The following is a 16,343-nucleotide window of genomic DNA, read 5'->3' as shown; positions in this document are numbered from 1 at the left end:
TTGCCCTACCTGGTAGTTATGGGTCAGAATGAAATCAACGGCAGGGTGTTTGGGCACTGTTGTGCCTGCTTCTGGGAAGCATATAACCTTGTTTGTTCCTGTTGCTATGGCAACCAGTGAGTTGCCACCCTGACTCACAGCCACCCCATGCACAACACTGCCTGGGCCTGTGTCTTCCCGTGATCAGTTGGAGACCGAACCATGGCCGATCCATAGAGTTTTCATTGGCTGGTTTTCAGAAATAGATCACTAAGCTTTTTTTCTCAGTCTATTTGAGTCTGGAAGCTCTGCTGAATCTGTTCAGCATTGGAGCACCACACGCCTGCACTGAGAAATAAGAGTACCACCTTATGCAGTTTTCTTGAAATCTAATTTCACTGCTGCAAGTGTGGGAACACAACTTTTAAAAACAAATCACAAATTATCTGCTACCTCATGTCTCTATTTCTGTTCCATTTTCCCCATAAAACTTTACTTAGTAAGCAAGTGGTTCAGTATGAGTTTTGCTTTATTTAAATTGTACGTGCCTTCCAAAGTGATAAGCATATAACACATATATAAACATATTACAAACACTGTTAACACACATACATACCATATATATATATAAAATTTAATTCAATGTAAGATTAACAGAATATGTGCATATACATAGTTCATATAAGCCCTGGTGGAATGATTGGCTACATAATGGGAAACAACAAGGTCAGCAGTTCAAACCACCAGGCCCTCCCGGGGAGAAAGACAGGGATTTCTACTCCCATAGAGTGACCGTCTCAGAAACCCATGGGGGTAAGCTGTCCTCTGTCCATGGGGATACTGGGGTGGGAACCACTCCATGTCAGTGAGTTTCACTTTTTGACATCTACCTTAATAAGCACTTTGTATTCTATTGTCTTCAATATTAGAAAAGGATGAGGCAACAAAATAAAAATGTTCTATTAAAATTGAGTCTTTATATCTTCCAAAATGTTAATATTCAATTGGGACCTGACTTTAAAATTTCAAATGATAAAGAATCATCTCCTGTCTTTCTGGATTGTTTAACTTCAATTTGACCCATTGATCTAGAATGCCCCAAAGAAGGAAAAAGGATTAATTCCCTTTTATATTATTTAGAGTGATAAAAGACAAAATAATTTTTATTTAGCTCTTAAAAAAGTACTACAATCAATGAGTATTACAACTTTTTATTTATACTAGTTTATAAATCATTTCAGAGTGTGGATTTAAATCAAATCCCAGCTTCAGTATATCTTTGTAGTTCCAAACTTACCAGAATAAATCTTTCCAAATATTATCTTTGTTGGGTGCTAAGACAATTCCTCTGGATGACTTTAACCTCAAAATTCCATTACTCCCCTGGTAGTCAGAGGGATAAGGAAAGGGGGAGGGAGAGAAAAGAAGAAATTACACACTGCTATCCTTAAAACAAACAGTGCTTGCCCACTATGAAACTTACATCTTAAAAAGAAAACACAGGAAGGAGAAAGGACAGAATAAGCTGAAAAATCAAGAACATACCATTAGAAAGGTTTGAACGAGTCCTGGGTTGCTGGATCACATATACAATTAAAGCTAACCGAAAGGTTGGTGCATGAGTTCATTCAGAGAAAAGCCTGGCAATCTACTTGATTAGCTAGCTAGCTAGCTAGATAGCAGCTATAGAAAACCCCCAGGACACATTATAATGAAACGTGCAAAGACTTAGTACCAGAAAACCAAATAGAAAATCATACTTGGGATTTCTCAAGCTGAAAAAATTGAAGAAAACCTTCAAGACTTGAGTTGTAATATTGAAACATTTCATGGGAAAATATGGAATGATGTAGGAAGCAGCATCAAAAGAAGATGGAAGAAATACATGGTCATTGTACCAAAAAGAGTTTGTCCACATCAACTCTCTCAGGAGGTAGCGTATGATTAAGAAGTGATGGCGCCTAAGGAAGAAGTCCAAGCTGCAGGGCAGACATTGGTGAAAAACAAGACTCCAGAGGTGACCAGAACACCAACTCAGGTGCTCTAACACACCGCTGCTGTGCTGGAGGTGCTTGCTCATCATGTCATGAAGTTTGGAAGACAGCTAGCTGTGCCCACCCACCGGAAAGGATCCAGATTTATGCCCATCCAAAGGAAGCCGATGCAACAGGGTTTAAAACTCATCAAACAATATCATTAATGTCACACCCAAGTAAAATTTCCTTAATATAATTAAAACTAGGTAGCAGAAGTACAGAGACAGGGAAGTGCAATAAATTCAAGCTGGATTCAGAAGAGGAAGTAAGATGAGGGATACTGTTGTTGATGCCAGTTGGATCTTGGCTGAAAGCACAGAATACCAGAAAGATGTTTCCTTGTGTTTAATGACTATGCAGAGGCATTTGATTGTGTGAATCATAACAAACTATGGATAACAGTGTGAAGAATGGGAATTTGAGAACACTTAATTGTGCTCATATGGAGCCTGTACTTAGACAAAAAGGAGTACAGTTCAACTAAATAAGTAGTTTAAAATCACCTAAGCTGTCAATAAGGGTTGTATACATTCACCATACTTATCCAGTCTGTGTGCTGAATAAATAATCTGAGAAACTAGATTATATGAAGACAGCAACAGCAGCCGCCTGTGTGAATTACAAAAATAAAACACAAATCTTCACAGCGAGACCAGTAAGCAACGTCATAAGAAACAGAGAAAATATTGAAGCTGACAAAGATTTCATTTACTTGTATCCACAATCAATGTTCCTGGAAGCATCAGTCAAGAAACAAAATGACATATTATATTGGGAAAATCCATCCAGTGCACAGACTTCTTTAAAGTGTTAAAGATCAAGGACGCCACTTTGAAGGCTGAGGTGTGTGCCTGACTCAGTCCATGGTATTTTCAACCACCTCATACAGACGATAAAATAAGGAAGATTGACAAAGAACTGGTGCCTCTGACTTACAGTGCTGGAGAAGAATACAGAATGTACCATGGAGCAGCAGAAAAAGAGATGTCTTGAAAAGGCATACAGTCAAAAGCTCGCTACAAGCAAAGCGAGGACGGCGACACTTAGTCTCATGTACTTTGGAAACGTTATTAAGCTGGACTAGGTCTCGAGAAAGATCTTATGCTTAGCATATGAGGTCGGTGAGATAGAGGACGATGCTCAACTAGCTGGATTAACACAGTGCCTGCAACAATGGACCCAAACACAGGAATGACTGTGAGCATGCCCCAGTCCCACACAGCTGGTACTGCCTTGACGGCATCCAAAAGCAACAGCAAAAAGGCTATGCACATGTAATGACCCTTAAGGTATGTTTATATACAAGGAAACGGAATGATGGGTGGAATCAATGCATGATTGAAAGCTTGCCCTGCCTGATCAAATTATGACAAATGCATACATATTAGGACAAACTAAATCAGTGGATGATACGGGGCAGCAGAATCAAACGTGGAATTGAGTGGTGACTCTGTTTGCTTTGGAACAGTTTCTCGCTTTCTTTTGCTCCATCTGAGGGAGTCTAATGGACCATCTCTGTAAATTGAGAAGCCCAGAATATGGCAGAAAGAGACATATTTCTTTGTACCGAATTTCCCTTGCCTATATAATATGGACAGAGCTGAAGGTTGAGTGCAAGGACACAATGCAGTGAAACTCCCAGTGGTCCTTCCCAGCCCATTCCGCTGTCATCATCCATCACGACATGGTGGAGTATCTCTCTCCTTCTCACAATGTGGCCTTTTAAGCTATGCAAGAGTTCACAAGTAGCCAGGCGTAGTCTCTCTCTCACACGCTGTGTCAGGAACATGCCAGATTTTGAGTTTCACGTAAACGAAAACGACACTTGATTGTTAGTGAGTGGGGAAAAGAATTGAAAATGAGGAAGACAAAGATCTTCAAATAAAGTATTTGAAAGGTAAGGGAAAGAGGAATAAAGATTTTGATCTTTGATGACTGTCTTTTAAAACGCTTCTTCTTTTCCAGCTTGAGAATTATATCCAGGACAACATGAAGAAGGAAATGGTAGAGATGCAACAGAATGCAGTGCAGAATCAGACAGCCGTGATGATAGAAATCGGAACAAACCTGCTAAATCAAACAGCGGAACAGACACGGAAGTTAACTGACGTGGAAGCACAAGTAAGAAACATAAAACGCGTAATGGTTAGCCAGCTAAAGACCAGTGCTAAAGTGGGCTCTGTAACTGCTTAGTGACAGAAAGCTGTTACTGAATTAAAATCTATCGACTGCTGTCAGAGTCCGTGCCGACTACAGCCGTGCTCCACGGCACTTGGAGTGATGGGCAGTTTGGAAGTAGATCACCAGGCCTTTTCTCCAAGTCTTCGCTGGGTAGTCTCAAACTGCCATGCTTTCAGTTAGCAGCTGAAGACGTTCCCCATTTGTACCACGCGGGAATTAAATTCCATTTAAAATACATTTCCCATAATATAATGCAACATAAACATTCCTCATCCACACGTGTTTTTTCAGCAGACTCTCAAGAGATTGAGTCATATTGTCTACTTTGAAAATCTGTTCGGCAGCTGCTGACTGGGTGAAATAAGTTTAAATTCGAGTATGAAATATTTTACTTAGACACAAGATTCATCTGTCAGAGTGAGACAAGAGTGAACTAGATAACCACGGGCCTTGGATAATTTAGACACCTGCAGATGGATGCCCTGGAGCCCTGTCCAACTGTGTGATTCTCGTCAGTAAAGTGATAGTAAAATACTGCAATCACTCCAGGGGCCACTAGCTGTATCTGTACTCCATCCTCTGCACACACCTCCCCCCACCAATCCTTATCTTATAGGACCTTATGAGCAAAACTAGGAGACCGGATTACCCACTTCCTCTCAGAAATGGCCAACACAAAAAGCCTGGGGCTAATTAATATATAGGTCAAATCTATATACCAGTCGGTAATGCTACTACTAAAGCCATTATGTTAGATAATATATTCATTCACAAAACAATTTTCATGACATGATCTCAAGTGGTTTTTGACTAAGGGCCAAACCATCCCTAGTACTTACATTGTCCCTGTGACCAGGCTTGGCCCTCACTAATGACATAAAGACAGCAAGAAAACAATGATTCTTTCAAGGACACCTATTCTTTGGCAACAATTCTAACTTACACTTAAATGTGATATCACATCCTGAATAACCATTACCATAGAGGATGTGAGTAATCAATTCTTCCTGCTCAAAGGTAGCCCAGATCTAAAGCAGTCGCCTTTAAAGTTGTTTAAATTCACTGGCTAAGAGTGAGCCTGAAAACGTTATGTGGCATACAAAGAATAACTTGCCTTAAACTTTATGTTGACATTTTACTGTTTCCTAGTTGATATGCTTTTGAAACTAGGAAAAACCAAACTAGAAAACATAAATAAGGTTAAGTAAACCAAAATTAAGAAACACAAGATTAAGGTAGAAAAAGTAAGAGCTGTGTTTTTATTGCAACAAAAGAATGTGAGTTCTAATCACTTTTCTTTAGTTTACTGAAAATCAAATGTGAAAATAGAATTTTATTTTAAGCAATGGGAAATTCATTTGTGAGCAGTTTTTGCTCTATTAAGTATGAATATTGTGTCTTCTCATTCGTTTCACAATGTGAAAAGAAATGAAAAAAGACTAAGAACAATAACATGTACTTAGGTACAAATAATAGTTTCTAGATTACTAAACATGTCCCAAAGTAAAGACATGGTAAAAAAAATGAATAAAGTGATGGAACCCAGGACACTAAGGCTTTTTGGAAAGGTAAAATATGGCAATATAAGATACTTGGAGAAAATATTTTTTAGTTACGTTTCCTACTAATTCAGTTAATTTAACTAAGAGTAAGATCTAATTAAAATGAAGAATTTTGTTTTGCTACTCTTAGGTACTAAATCAGACAACAAGACTTGAACTTCAGCTTCTTGAACATTCTCTTTCTACAAGTAAATTGGAACGGCAGATTTTGGATCAGACCAGCGAAATAAACAAGTTGCAAGATAAGAACAGGTAATCAAAGTACAGGATAAAATGTACAAAACTACACTTTTCCGAAATGAAAATGTGCCTCGCCTAACTATTCGTTATTAGCTTCCCAAAGTGCGGACTTCCTCAAAGTACAGTTTAAAAATTGGAAGTGTGTGAGAGAAAGGCAGGGAACAACACAGACATAGCACTGACTTTCTTTTTTTTTTTTTTTTTTTAAGGCTGCCATTTACTGTGAAGGGGCTTTCCTTGGTAATCGGTACTCCGTCCACTGCCGATTTTTTTAAAGTGGTTCCTTTCGGGATTTAAATTCCATTTCCTGAATGGCTGGTTCAGCGTTTGAGCCACAAGATAATGTCTTCTCTTCTAATAATCTCTCTTAATAATTCTCTCATTTTGTGTTATTTTCCCCCCTCTCCTATGCTTCTTCTTTCAATTGCAGTTTGGTAAAATACTCCTTCTCATTTACTGCTAAGAATTTACGAGCACTGACTTTCTAATAGGAGAATAAGCCAGGAAGTATTGTTACTAGGTTCATACATGCACAGATTTATCACAAACATGTTTCTTCATGTCTTTGCGGTCAATGAAGAGCTGCAGACAAGTTCTCTCAATAACACACTTGTCTTAGTCTTATTCTCCCTGCCTCTTAATTAAGACAGTAGCTTCCTAAGGGTGATGCACTGGGCTGTTTACCTCAAGGGCAGCAGTTCAAAACCACTAGCGTTCTGCGGGAGAAAGAGGAGGCTTTCTACTGTGCACAGATTTACAGTGTGGATTACCCGCAGGAGGCAGCTCTACTCTGTCTTACAGGGTTGCCAGGAGTCACTATCAACTAGAAGGCAGTGAGAGGGTGAGTTTGGGGTGATATTAAATGCACAAATCAGAACACTTTCTCCATAAAGACTCCTTGTCAACACTGAAATTTATGTAATGCACCGGCAGTACTCGGCAACTATGATTGAAAAACCATTCAATCGCACTGGAAGCATGTAAATCGTTTCTGAATGACCGGTCATGGTACAGATACTAAAATGTACGGTTTGATTCAGAGGATTTATCAAAGAAAGTAACAAATTTATACTTCTAAGATTTCTTATTTATTAGCTACAGAAATAGCATATTCTTGTTATGAATATGAAATAAAATATGATGATAAAGATTTTAGATCAACATCAGTAAATATTTAAGAAAACTGGCACGATAATTTGGCATGTTTTTAATGACTTATGCATCATGTGCTTTTAGGCATTTTTTGCTTGATGGATGTTACCTAAAAAAGTCAAATTTTGTATGTTAAGCTTTATGATTTTAATTTATTGCTGTGAGGTTATCAAAACAGCTATACTTTTACCATCTTGGACAATAATTCTTAATGACTTGATCTCTGATTTTTTCCTAAACTCATAAAAAGTTTCACATGGTAGGTCTCTAATAGCTCTATTAAAAGAATTGATAAATTAATAAAAGAAAATAAGACATGATTTTAGCCGAATGTTGCCAGGTGTCTTTCCACCATTCTGTGAAATGTGGACGCTGACTGAAATAATTCACAGTGGGATTAAATGCTTAGTTCAAGTTTTTCTAATCAAACAAATGGGGACAGTACATTTTCTCTGCACCTGAGATGTACTCAGAAAGTTCTCATGTTTTAGGAGCTATATTCCACTAGCTCCTCATCTAAGATTAACAGAGGTTGTGGCATCTGATAATTTATTTTCTGGTTTGTGTTTTGTTGTTGGGAACCCTACACCCATCCTGGCTCATAGGGCCAGAGCAGAACTGTCTGGTACGGCTGCGGGATTTATAGCACACCATCGAGCTGTTCTCCTTGTGAGGGGCCTCAAAACAATTCTGAAACGTAAAGATGTCATCACTGATACGGTCCATTACTGGAGAGAGAACAATCTATAAGTGACTTAAAAAGGGAATAGCATGTGACCTCCCTTTAAAACGAAATTTAACACAGGGAAAATTCATTTCCACTAAATTTTGTCTGGCATTGGGCTTGAAGTCTTGCTCCCTGTTTTGCTATACCTGCTTCTACATTGTGCGGTCTGTGACCTGGTCTTATACAAACTGGACGGTGTTTTACTGTAATTATCAGCGAAATCCCCCTATGCACTGAGTAATACAGTGACTAAACAGAGAAAGCAAGAGTTACTTTCAAATGCTATATTAAAAAAACGAGATATAAAGCAAAAATGGAAAACATCTTTCAGGAGCCTTACTGGCGTAGTGGTTATGCATTGGGCTGCTAGCTGCAAGGTCAGAAGTTCAAAACTACCAGCCACTCCATAGGAGAAAGTTATGGTCTGGAGCCCCACAAGGGCAGTGCCACCCTATGGTGCGTGCAGGGCTGCTATGAGTTGGAATCCCTCGGTGGCAGTGAGTTTCGCTTTTAAATTCCAGATACTGTGTATATCATTGACTGTGTTCCAGGGAGCAGTTAATAGTCGTAAGTGTTTGACATATGTATGTAGATGTGAAAAAATTTTCCCTAGCTGAACACATAGTAATCAACTAGAATTAGTATATTTTAACTGTACATATTTATACTAAAATATCTTTTGTGAATTGAAATTAGAAAGATGAATAGAACACCCTTACTAAATCTTTTAGAAATGACACAGTATAAACTTATCAGCTATTCATAATAAAGTCAAAACTGATTCAAACAGTATTCATCAAAGTGATGGGAAGTTCCAAACTTCATACTCTGACTTGAAGTGCTCTTTTTTCTAGATCACTGATTTAAATGTTCCTGATGCACTAATAAAGTCCATTCACTTCTAAAAAAAAACTGATTCAAAACGGGCTAGCCCACATTAGATGTATCAAATAGGTTAGCGATATGATGATTCAGGTTAAATTCTTAGGAGAAGAAAGGAGTCTAGTTTAAAAGAAAGAGAGGATTAGGTTTTGGCGGTAGAAAGAGCTGGAGTGACTTCTGCCTCCACCCTGATGAGTGATTTTGGCATGCAATGCGTCAGCTCTAGTATTCAATTAGAAGCCCTGGTGGCACCGTGGTTAAAGTGCTCAGCTGCTAACTGCCAGGCCTGTGATGTGGATGCACGAGCTGTGCTACAGGAAGATGCCGCCGTCTACTTCTAGACAGAGGGCAGCCTTGGAACACGGTGGGGCGGCTGGACTCTGATGGGGTGCCATAGCAGGAAGGCAATGGGTTTAGGCTTCCTCTTAGGAATCAGATAATAACACTGATATCAATAACTACACTTCACTAAATTCTACTTTGTTATCAGGACTTAGTCTAAATATATACACTTATTTGTCGATTTATTACTCTGGCCAACCCCGGGAAGCCGATAGTATTATTATCCCTCTTTTACAGATGAGAAAATTGATGCATGGAATGAATGATTCAGAAAACTGCATACAGCCAGAGGGCATTTCCCCTGGATCTGAACCTAGGCAGTGTATTCTCTCGCTGGAAGTGCAAGGGAGCTTCAACACAAGTTGCGAAGCAATTCCATTTTCTTGTCATTTCATTTTTCCACAATTTTTGAAGCCCCCTCATACTTACCACATAGCATTAAAATATTCGCTTTTTTAGGATTAATACTAAAATGCATATTCATACTTCAAGAGAAAGGGAAAGTCCTACCAGCTGGTTCAGTCTAACTCAAACAGGCCATCCTCGAAGCCGGCACTTAATGAGCAGCTAGAAATAGTGTCACTCCTTTGTCCAGAACTCTTAGGCACCCAATGCTCACATCACTCATGCGCTACCTCTCATAGTTTACAGTGAGACAGCTTCTTGTATTGCACATGTGCATGCATAACACACACACACACACACACACACACACACACACACACACACACACACACACCCCACTGTCCCCATGGCACCAATTCTGACGCATAAGAGACATTATAGGACTGAGTAGAACTACCCTCTCGGTTTCTGGTACTGTAAATCTTCGTGGGAGCAGACAGCCTCACATTTCTCCTGAGGTGCTTGGTGGATTTGAATTGCTGATCTTGTGGTTAGCAGACCAACATGTAATCCTGTAATCCACTGCACCACTAGAGATACACACACACACACACCTTTCTAGTGTGATTTTCTTTACAGTTGTGACACTATGCTGTTAATATATAACTCCTATAATAACCTTAAAACAGTAATACAGAAGTAGAAACCAAATACAAAATATTTCATTAGAACTGTGAAAGTAATTAGATTTCTATAGAGCCCTTGGCTTAGAGTAACCAGAACAGCCTTCACTAATCCTTACTTTCACTTCCAAGCTTCCTAGAGAAGAAAGTCCTCGACATGGAAGACAAGCACGTAGTCCAACTACAAACAATAAAGGAGGAGAAGGATCAGCTGCAGGTGCTAGTCTCCAAGCAAAATTCCGTTATTGAAGAGCTGGAAAAACAGCTGGTGACTGCCACTGTGAATAATTCAGCTCTTCAGAAACAACAGCATGATCTAATGGAAACAGTTCATAATTTACTGTCTCTGATGTCAACAAACTGTAAGTAAAGTGTCTATTCCTCACCCACCACACCCCAGTTCTAATAGTCTGTGAACTCTTAAGTCCTGAAAAAACTGATCATATTTCAATAAAAGCACTGCTTTCTTTATATACAGGCAGTGTCTAGATTATGAATTAGTTCCATCCTTTAGTCCATTTTTTAAAGTTGAATTTGTAATTGTATGTATGTATGTATGTATACAATTCGGAATAGTTAAATACAGTTTGCATCTTATATCGGGTATTATGCCATAAGTTTATCCAATTCTATTCAAGATGGAAGATTTAGAAAAATAGTTCATTATAGGTAATGCAAATTACTTGCATCATATTCAATTGATAGTTAAAAATAGAAAGCCTAGACTACTGATATTCTTGATAGTTGACAAGAAAACATGTGGAAAGAGTAAATTTTGGCGTAAGACTTGAGTATTTGTCTGCGTAGTATAAGGAGTCAAATGTAATAAAAAGGGTGGTGTCCATGAATGGCTGTGTCGAGAAAGGAAGCTTTCTGTTCATGAGCACTACCATTTAAATGCTTTACTATTCTTTGCCAGCAGCTAAGACCTCTGCTGTGAAGGAAGAGCAAATCGTTTTCAGAGACTGTGCTGATGCATTCAAGTCGGGACTTAAGAAGAGTGGCGTCTACACGCTAACATTTCCCAATTCTACGCAAGAGAAAAAGGTAGAGCACTTCTCTCACTTTCCCTCCCCTGACTTGAAGCAGATCATCCATTCAAGGATCAGAGTGCACTTCACACTCCACTTTCTACCACAGCCTCATGCAATGGAGACACACAGTTCATGCCTGCCCACCTTACAGGAAATATTTGCCAAGTGTTGTAAGTCCTATCTTTCTACATAGAATACTGGCTTTGTCTATCAATAACATAGGGATATCTATACTATGCTCCACAGGGAATGTATTCTCCTCAGATTTAGTTCATTTTCCTTGAAGCGCCAGACTCCTTAATTCGTTTTCAAGAAAATATTTTCCAAATATTTCTGTTGTGTAACAATGGTATTCCATGTGTGGGGGTGGGGGTGGGAGGTTAAAGACTGGTTCATTTTGCAACTAACACAAGTGTAATGCTCCTTGAAAACACCATGGTAGCGTGGTGTGCAGAAATGATCCATGCATATTTCCTATTTTATTATACAGAATATGAAAAAGTACCAACAATAGCTATTTATCAAAAGTAATAGTTTTTACTGGTTAATCAAAGGCATCCTTGATGGAAATTAGCTTTTTAAAGGTTTACATAGTGAGTTGTGATGGTGAAGAATACAAGGACTATGAGTGCAGTTTGTTATCAGGGCTTAAATATTATGCTCTTCAAGATAACACTGTCCAAAGACAGCTCCAATTCATTCATTTTTCTCAATCAACCTTGAAAAATGAATAAATGTACCCAGTGCTCTACTGGAAGTCAAGTAGGGGTAGGGAAAAACCGCCACCATCACTCCCCCCGAAGCACTGTGCTGTAGGGAGAAAGCAATCAACTGACTCTATACCGAGGTCTTGCATCCTTAGTGAGGTTGTTTTCATGAAAATTCTTTGCAAGCTACAGTATTATCTCTTTCCAGATGTTTGTGTCCTTGTGGTGCGGTGATCATGGGAACAGTGGAGAAAAGTGGAGGAGGATGTAGGATACAGTAAAACATGAAAACTACCAAGACAAACCCGGAGGGAACAAAGAGTAGTATCACACTGTGGAATATGTCTTTCTGAGAGCAGGAATCCCACCTAGTGGACTATACCGACCCAATGAGTTAAAAGCAATAGCGTACTCAAGGGTGAAAAGATTTGTTGTACACTGCAATGATAAAATTCCAGGTCATGGCTTTGACACATTAGGATTAATATTCCTTTTAAACATTTGCAGTGAAAACAACTTATTTACACAGCAAATTTGAAAAAAATGTCAAAGGCTCAATTTTCTCATTTATAAAACAAATGGTTTAGATTAAGTTACCTCTAAATTCCCTCGCAGATTTTGAATGCTATAATGTCGCAATCTGAACCAGAACGGGAAAGTCAGATGTGCTTGGGTTTAAATTCCACCTCTGGCAATTTGTGATCCTGAGCAAATCATTAGATTTTTCTGAGCGATAGACTTCCTACTCTGCAACATGACCATGACGCTTTCCATCTTAAAAAGCTCTTTTTTTTTTGGCTGTGATCATGAATATACAGCACCAAGTCTAGCACTTGGTGCTTAACACACATTCCTTAAACAGTGATAATGATCATCTGTCGGTACTAGACAACGGAATTGGCATTTATTACAAACATCAGACGATGCTTTTGCTAGTTAGAGACATAATGGGGGCTTTTCCTTAATTTAACAGAAATATTTGAATCCTAATTTTAATCTATTTGCATGCTCTCTACTCAGTCATTTAACAATGGCCTCAGAGTTGAGGCATAACATTCAAATCAAGCATTACTTACTGGAAAACAGCAAGCTTTACAATAAGATGTGAGGCCCTTGAACCATGTAATGGCATGCTCAACTAAAGTATTAGTTGCCCTCAGGTATATTGGAATTGGGAAGCTTGATGCCTGGGAACTTATCTGAGGACTTCTGCTCTTCACATCCTGCTATAATTTATTTCCTCATTTCATTAAGTACCTTTTGGCTATGTGAATAACTTATTTGAAAACTATCTTACCTTCAAAGTTTTATGACTCTGTAACCATACAAGTTAGGATTTTTTGTTTGTTTTAATTTAGGTTTTAAATAAGTGCTTTAAAAAATCTGGACAAAGTATTTAGAAACCATTCTAATAACCTTATCACGCCAGTAATAAAGTCGATGAGAACAGGGCTAGTTCAGCTCATGTAGGCACTGGCAGTGAATAAAGCAGACCATTTGAGTCTCTACTCTGACTTCCCTTACATGATAAACTCACCAACCTAGCCAGGACAGCTGCCGACTTAAAGATCAGGAACTTCACAATTGTGATTCTGGCAATGAAGAGAAAAACAGTCTTGGAACAAGGATAGTCTGTTGCCATCAGTTCAATTCAAGGCACGGGGCCCGTAGACACATCCCAGTAGGACTGCACTCCATAGGGTTTCTGCTGTTTTTAATTCATGGGGTAGATCCCTCAGCCTTTCGTAGGGGGTGCTGCTGGGTGGGACTTACCCATCAGCCTTTGGTCGAGGAGAAAAGCTCAAAGTGTTTGTTCCACCAAGAGATCCTTGGGAACAAGATCTATACTAAAAAAACATCAAGTCTTTCAACTCACCAGAGATACCACTGCTGGCCATGGAAGAACTATTTTACAACGAATCCCACTCATACCAATGAAGTTTACTAAGATAACTTAGTAAATAGATTATTTTCCTAAGATGTACTGATAGACACAAGCAGCACTGCCCAGTTTGTGGACCACAGGCAATTAGAGGCTATGTTATTCACACACTGATTTTCAACTTTGAGTTGTACTGAGTGACTTTCATCCTATTAACAAAAGCCTACATTTCTTTATTTGGAGCAGCATGATCGTGTAGAAGGGGGGGAAAAATCACATAGTTGGAATTAGAGGGCACTCGTTCAAATCATATATATGGCTTTATATGTGTCCAATCAAATCAATCTTACGTTAATAAACCTTTTATTTTGTCAAAGATTCACAATAGAGTCACAGCAGAGTTGCTATGAAATTAGTCTCAGAAACCCACAGGGGTCTTCCTTCCTACCCGGATGCTATGAGTTTGAATGGTCTCAATGGCAGTGAATTTAGTTTGTTTTTAGATATGCAAAGTGAGGAGCCCTGGTGGCTTAGTGTTCTGTGCAGTGTGCTGCTAACCACGAGGGCAGCAGTTTGAAATCAGCAGCCCCTCCAAAGGAGAAAGATGAGGCTTTCTGCACCCATAAAAAGTTACAGTCCCCTCAGGACCAATAATTAGGGTAGCGATACCAGGAGGGTAAGTGGAAGGTGGGGGTAGAAAGGGGGAACCGATCACAATGTTCTACATATAAGCCCCTCCCAGGGGGACCGACAACAGAAAAGTGGTTGAAGGGAGACATCGGACAGTGTAAGACATGAAAAGAAAAGATAAATTATCAAGGGTTCATGAGGGAGGGGGGTTAATGAGCTGATACCATGGGCTCAAGTAGAAAGAAAATGTTTTGAAAATGATGATGGGAAACATAAGAACAAATTGTGCATGACACGATAGATGTATTTATGGATTGTGGGAAGAGCTGTAAAAGCTGCCAATAAAATAATGTAAAAATAAGCTAGTCTCAGAAGTGCACAGGAGCAGCTCCACCCTGCTCTACGGGTTGCTGAGAGTCAGTTGGGTGGCGGCAGAGTTGGTTTGTAGATGCAAAGCAGCTAGCACAGTTCTTGGAGTGAACTGTTGTGCAGCAAGGATGGTTACAAAATTATGACTTAGCAAAGGCAATCACAATAAGATCAATAAAGAGTGATAATAAGGTGCTACATTACATTGAACAATTTTAAACATCTAATTTAAAGTAGAAAAATCTTTTTAGTATTTTATAATAAATGAGATTTTCTCTATTTCTTCAAACATAAATTTCATTGGAGAAAGCAGTAAGTAGGCAAGATGACATCCTGGTGAGTCTGGAAACAGAGGTCCCCTGGAGACCAGAAGCTAGTGGCCTGTGCACCAGTGCTCTAACTTTGCCACCAATGTGATAGATGGCATCAACTTAACTTCCCTCCTAGGTAAAATCAAAGAATAGAGTCAGATGCTGTCTAGTTCTCATTTAGACTCAAATCTTTAGGGGTCTGACTAGTCAAAACAGAGTGGTCTGCATTTATATTCACACTGCCAAAAGTAATCCCACTACTCTCAAAAAGAACATGGAAATCCCAAATGAATACCCCTTTAAAAGATAAACAAAGGAAAGCTTTATAGTTAGGTTTGACCCGTGACTTTAATATTTGGTCCCTCGTATGCTGTAGGGAGGGAAGTCACTCACTTTCTGGAGCACTTTCTTGTTCTACTATAATCTCATTATTTGGAACTATTTATGTAATCTTATTTTCAGGGGGTTTTAATTTCATAATAAAACTCCAGCTGAGTTGAAATTGAGCATGCATGCGCTGAGCCCAAGAAAGAATTTTGTGTCCTGAACGAAGTTGAAACCCACTGAGCGAGTTTAAAAGCAGAAATAAAATGAGCTGGGAAGAGAAACAGTGTGGGCAGCGAGCAAAGTACAAAGAAGCTTGAACTCATGGTCTGTGTGGTTGAACGCTGCGAGGAGACTAAGGTCACACGCACCACACCGGTGTACGGAACCTGAAGTTCCCTGTACTCGGCAGTGCACTATTCCACATAGAGGAATCCTGAACAGCTCCACAGCATGAGGACGTGATCAGAGGACTCCATACTGAGAGATCCCTCTCAGGGAGCACAGCAGAGGCTGGCATTCCAGGTTATGAGGAGGTTTCCCATTGGTCAGAGATAGGAGGTTAGGAGAAAATATCTGATAAGAAGTCTCTGGGTGGTTTCAACACTTCCGAACTTGACTGCTACCAGGAAGGTTGGTGGTTCAAACCTACCCAGAAGTGCTTCGGCAGACTGGCATGGTAATCAGCTTCGGAGAGACCACCGTCTTAAAGAGCCCAGGAGCAGTTCTACTCTGCATACCTGTTACTGCCACAAATTGGAGTCGACCTGGTGGCACCCAAGAGCAACATCATGGCTTATTTTCAATAAATACCTAGAAAATGGCAATCTTTGGAATACGCTATTGGAGTGGTTCTTAGCTCGGGGTAGAGGATATGAAGAAGTGTATTAGCAAGTATTACTTTCATCAGCAGATAATATTTGTAATGTCATTGCTAATTTATTAAATTATCATTTT

General features: G+C 39.3%; 2 protein-coding genes across 5 annotated transcripts in view; one reads left to right on the top strand and one right to left on the bottom strand.

The window, feature by feature from the left end:
• The window catches only part of MCPH1 (microcephalin 1), a 348,942-nt gene that overhangs the window by 163,868 nt on the left and 168,731 nt on the right, over positions 1-16,343 (bottom strand). The window lies entirely within an intron of this gene.
• The window catches only part of ANGPT2 (angiopoietin 2), a 58,397-nt gene that overhangs the window by 32,378 nt on the left and 9,676 nt on the right, over positions 1-16,343 (top strand). The window contains exons 2-5 of one of the 2 annotated variants that reach the window (XM_075556427.1): positions 3,981-4,136; positions 5,889-6,010; positions 10,262-10,491; positions 11,049-11,176. In XM_075556427.1, the coding sequence (XP_075412542.1) occupies positions 3,981-4,136; positions 5,889-6,010; positions 10,262-10,491; positions 11,049-11,176 (636 nt within the window). The remainder of the gene's footprint in view (positions 1-3,980; positions 4,137-5,888; positions 6,011-10,261; positions 10,492-11,048; positions 11,177-16,343) is intronic. The other variant, XM_075556428.1, reaches the window with a different exon arrangement.

Source organism: Tenrec ecaudatus, chromosome 8 (genome assembly GCF_050624435.1).
Source record: "Tenrec ecaudatus isolate mTenEca1 chromosome 8, mTenEca1.hap1, whole genome shotgun sequence".
In the NCBI taxonomy this organism is placed as follows: domain Eukaryota; kingdom Metazoa; phylum Chordata; class Mammalia; order Afrosoricida; family Tenrecidae; genus Tenrec; species Tenrec ecaudatus.
The sequence above is the reverse complement of the archived record's forward strand: the minus strand, read 5'-3'. Positions and strand labels throughout refer to the sequence as shown.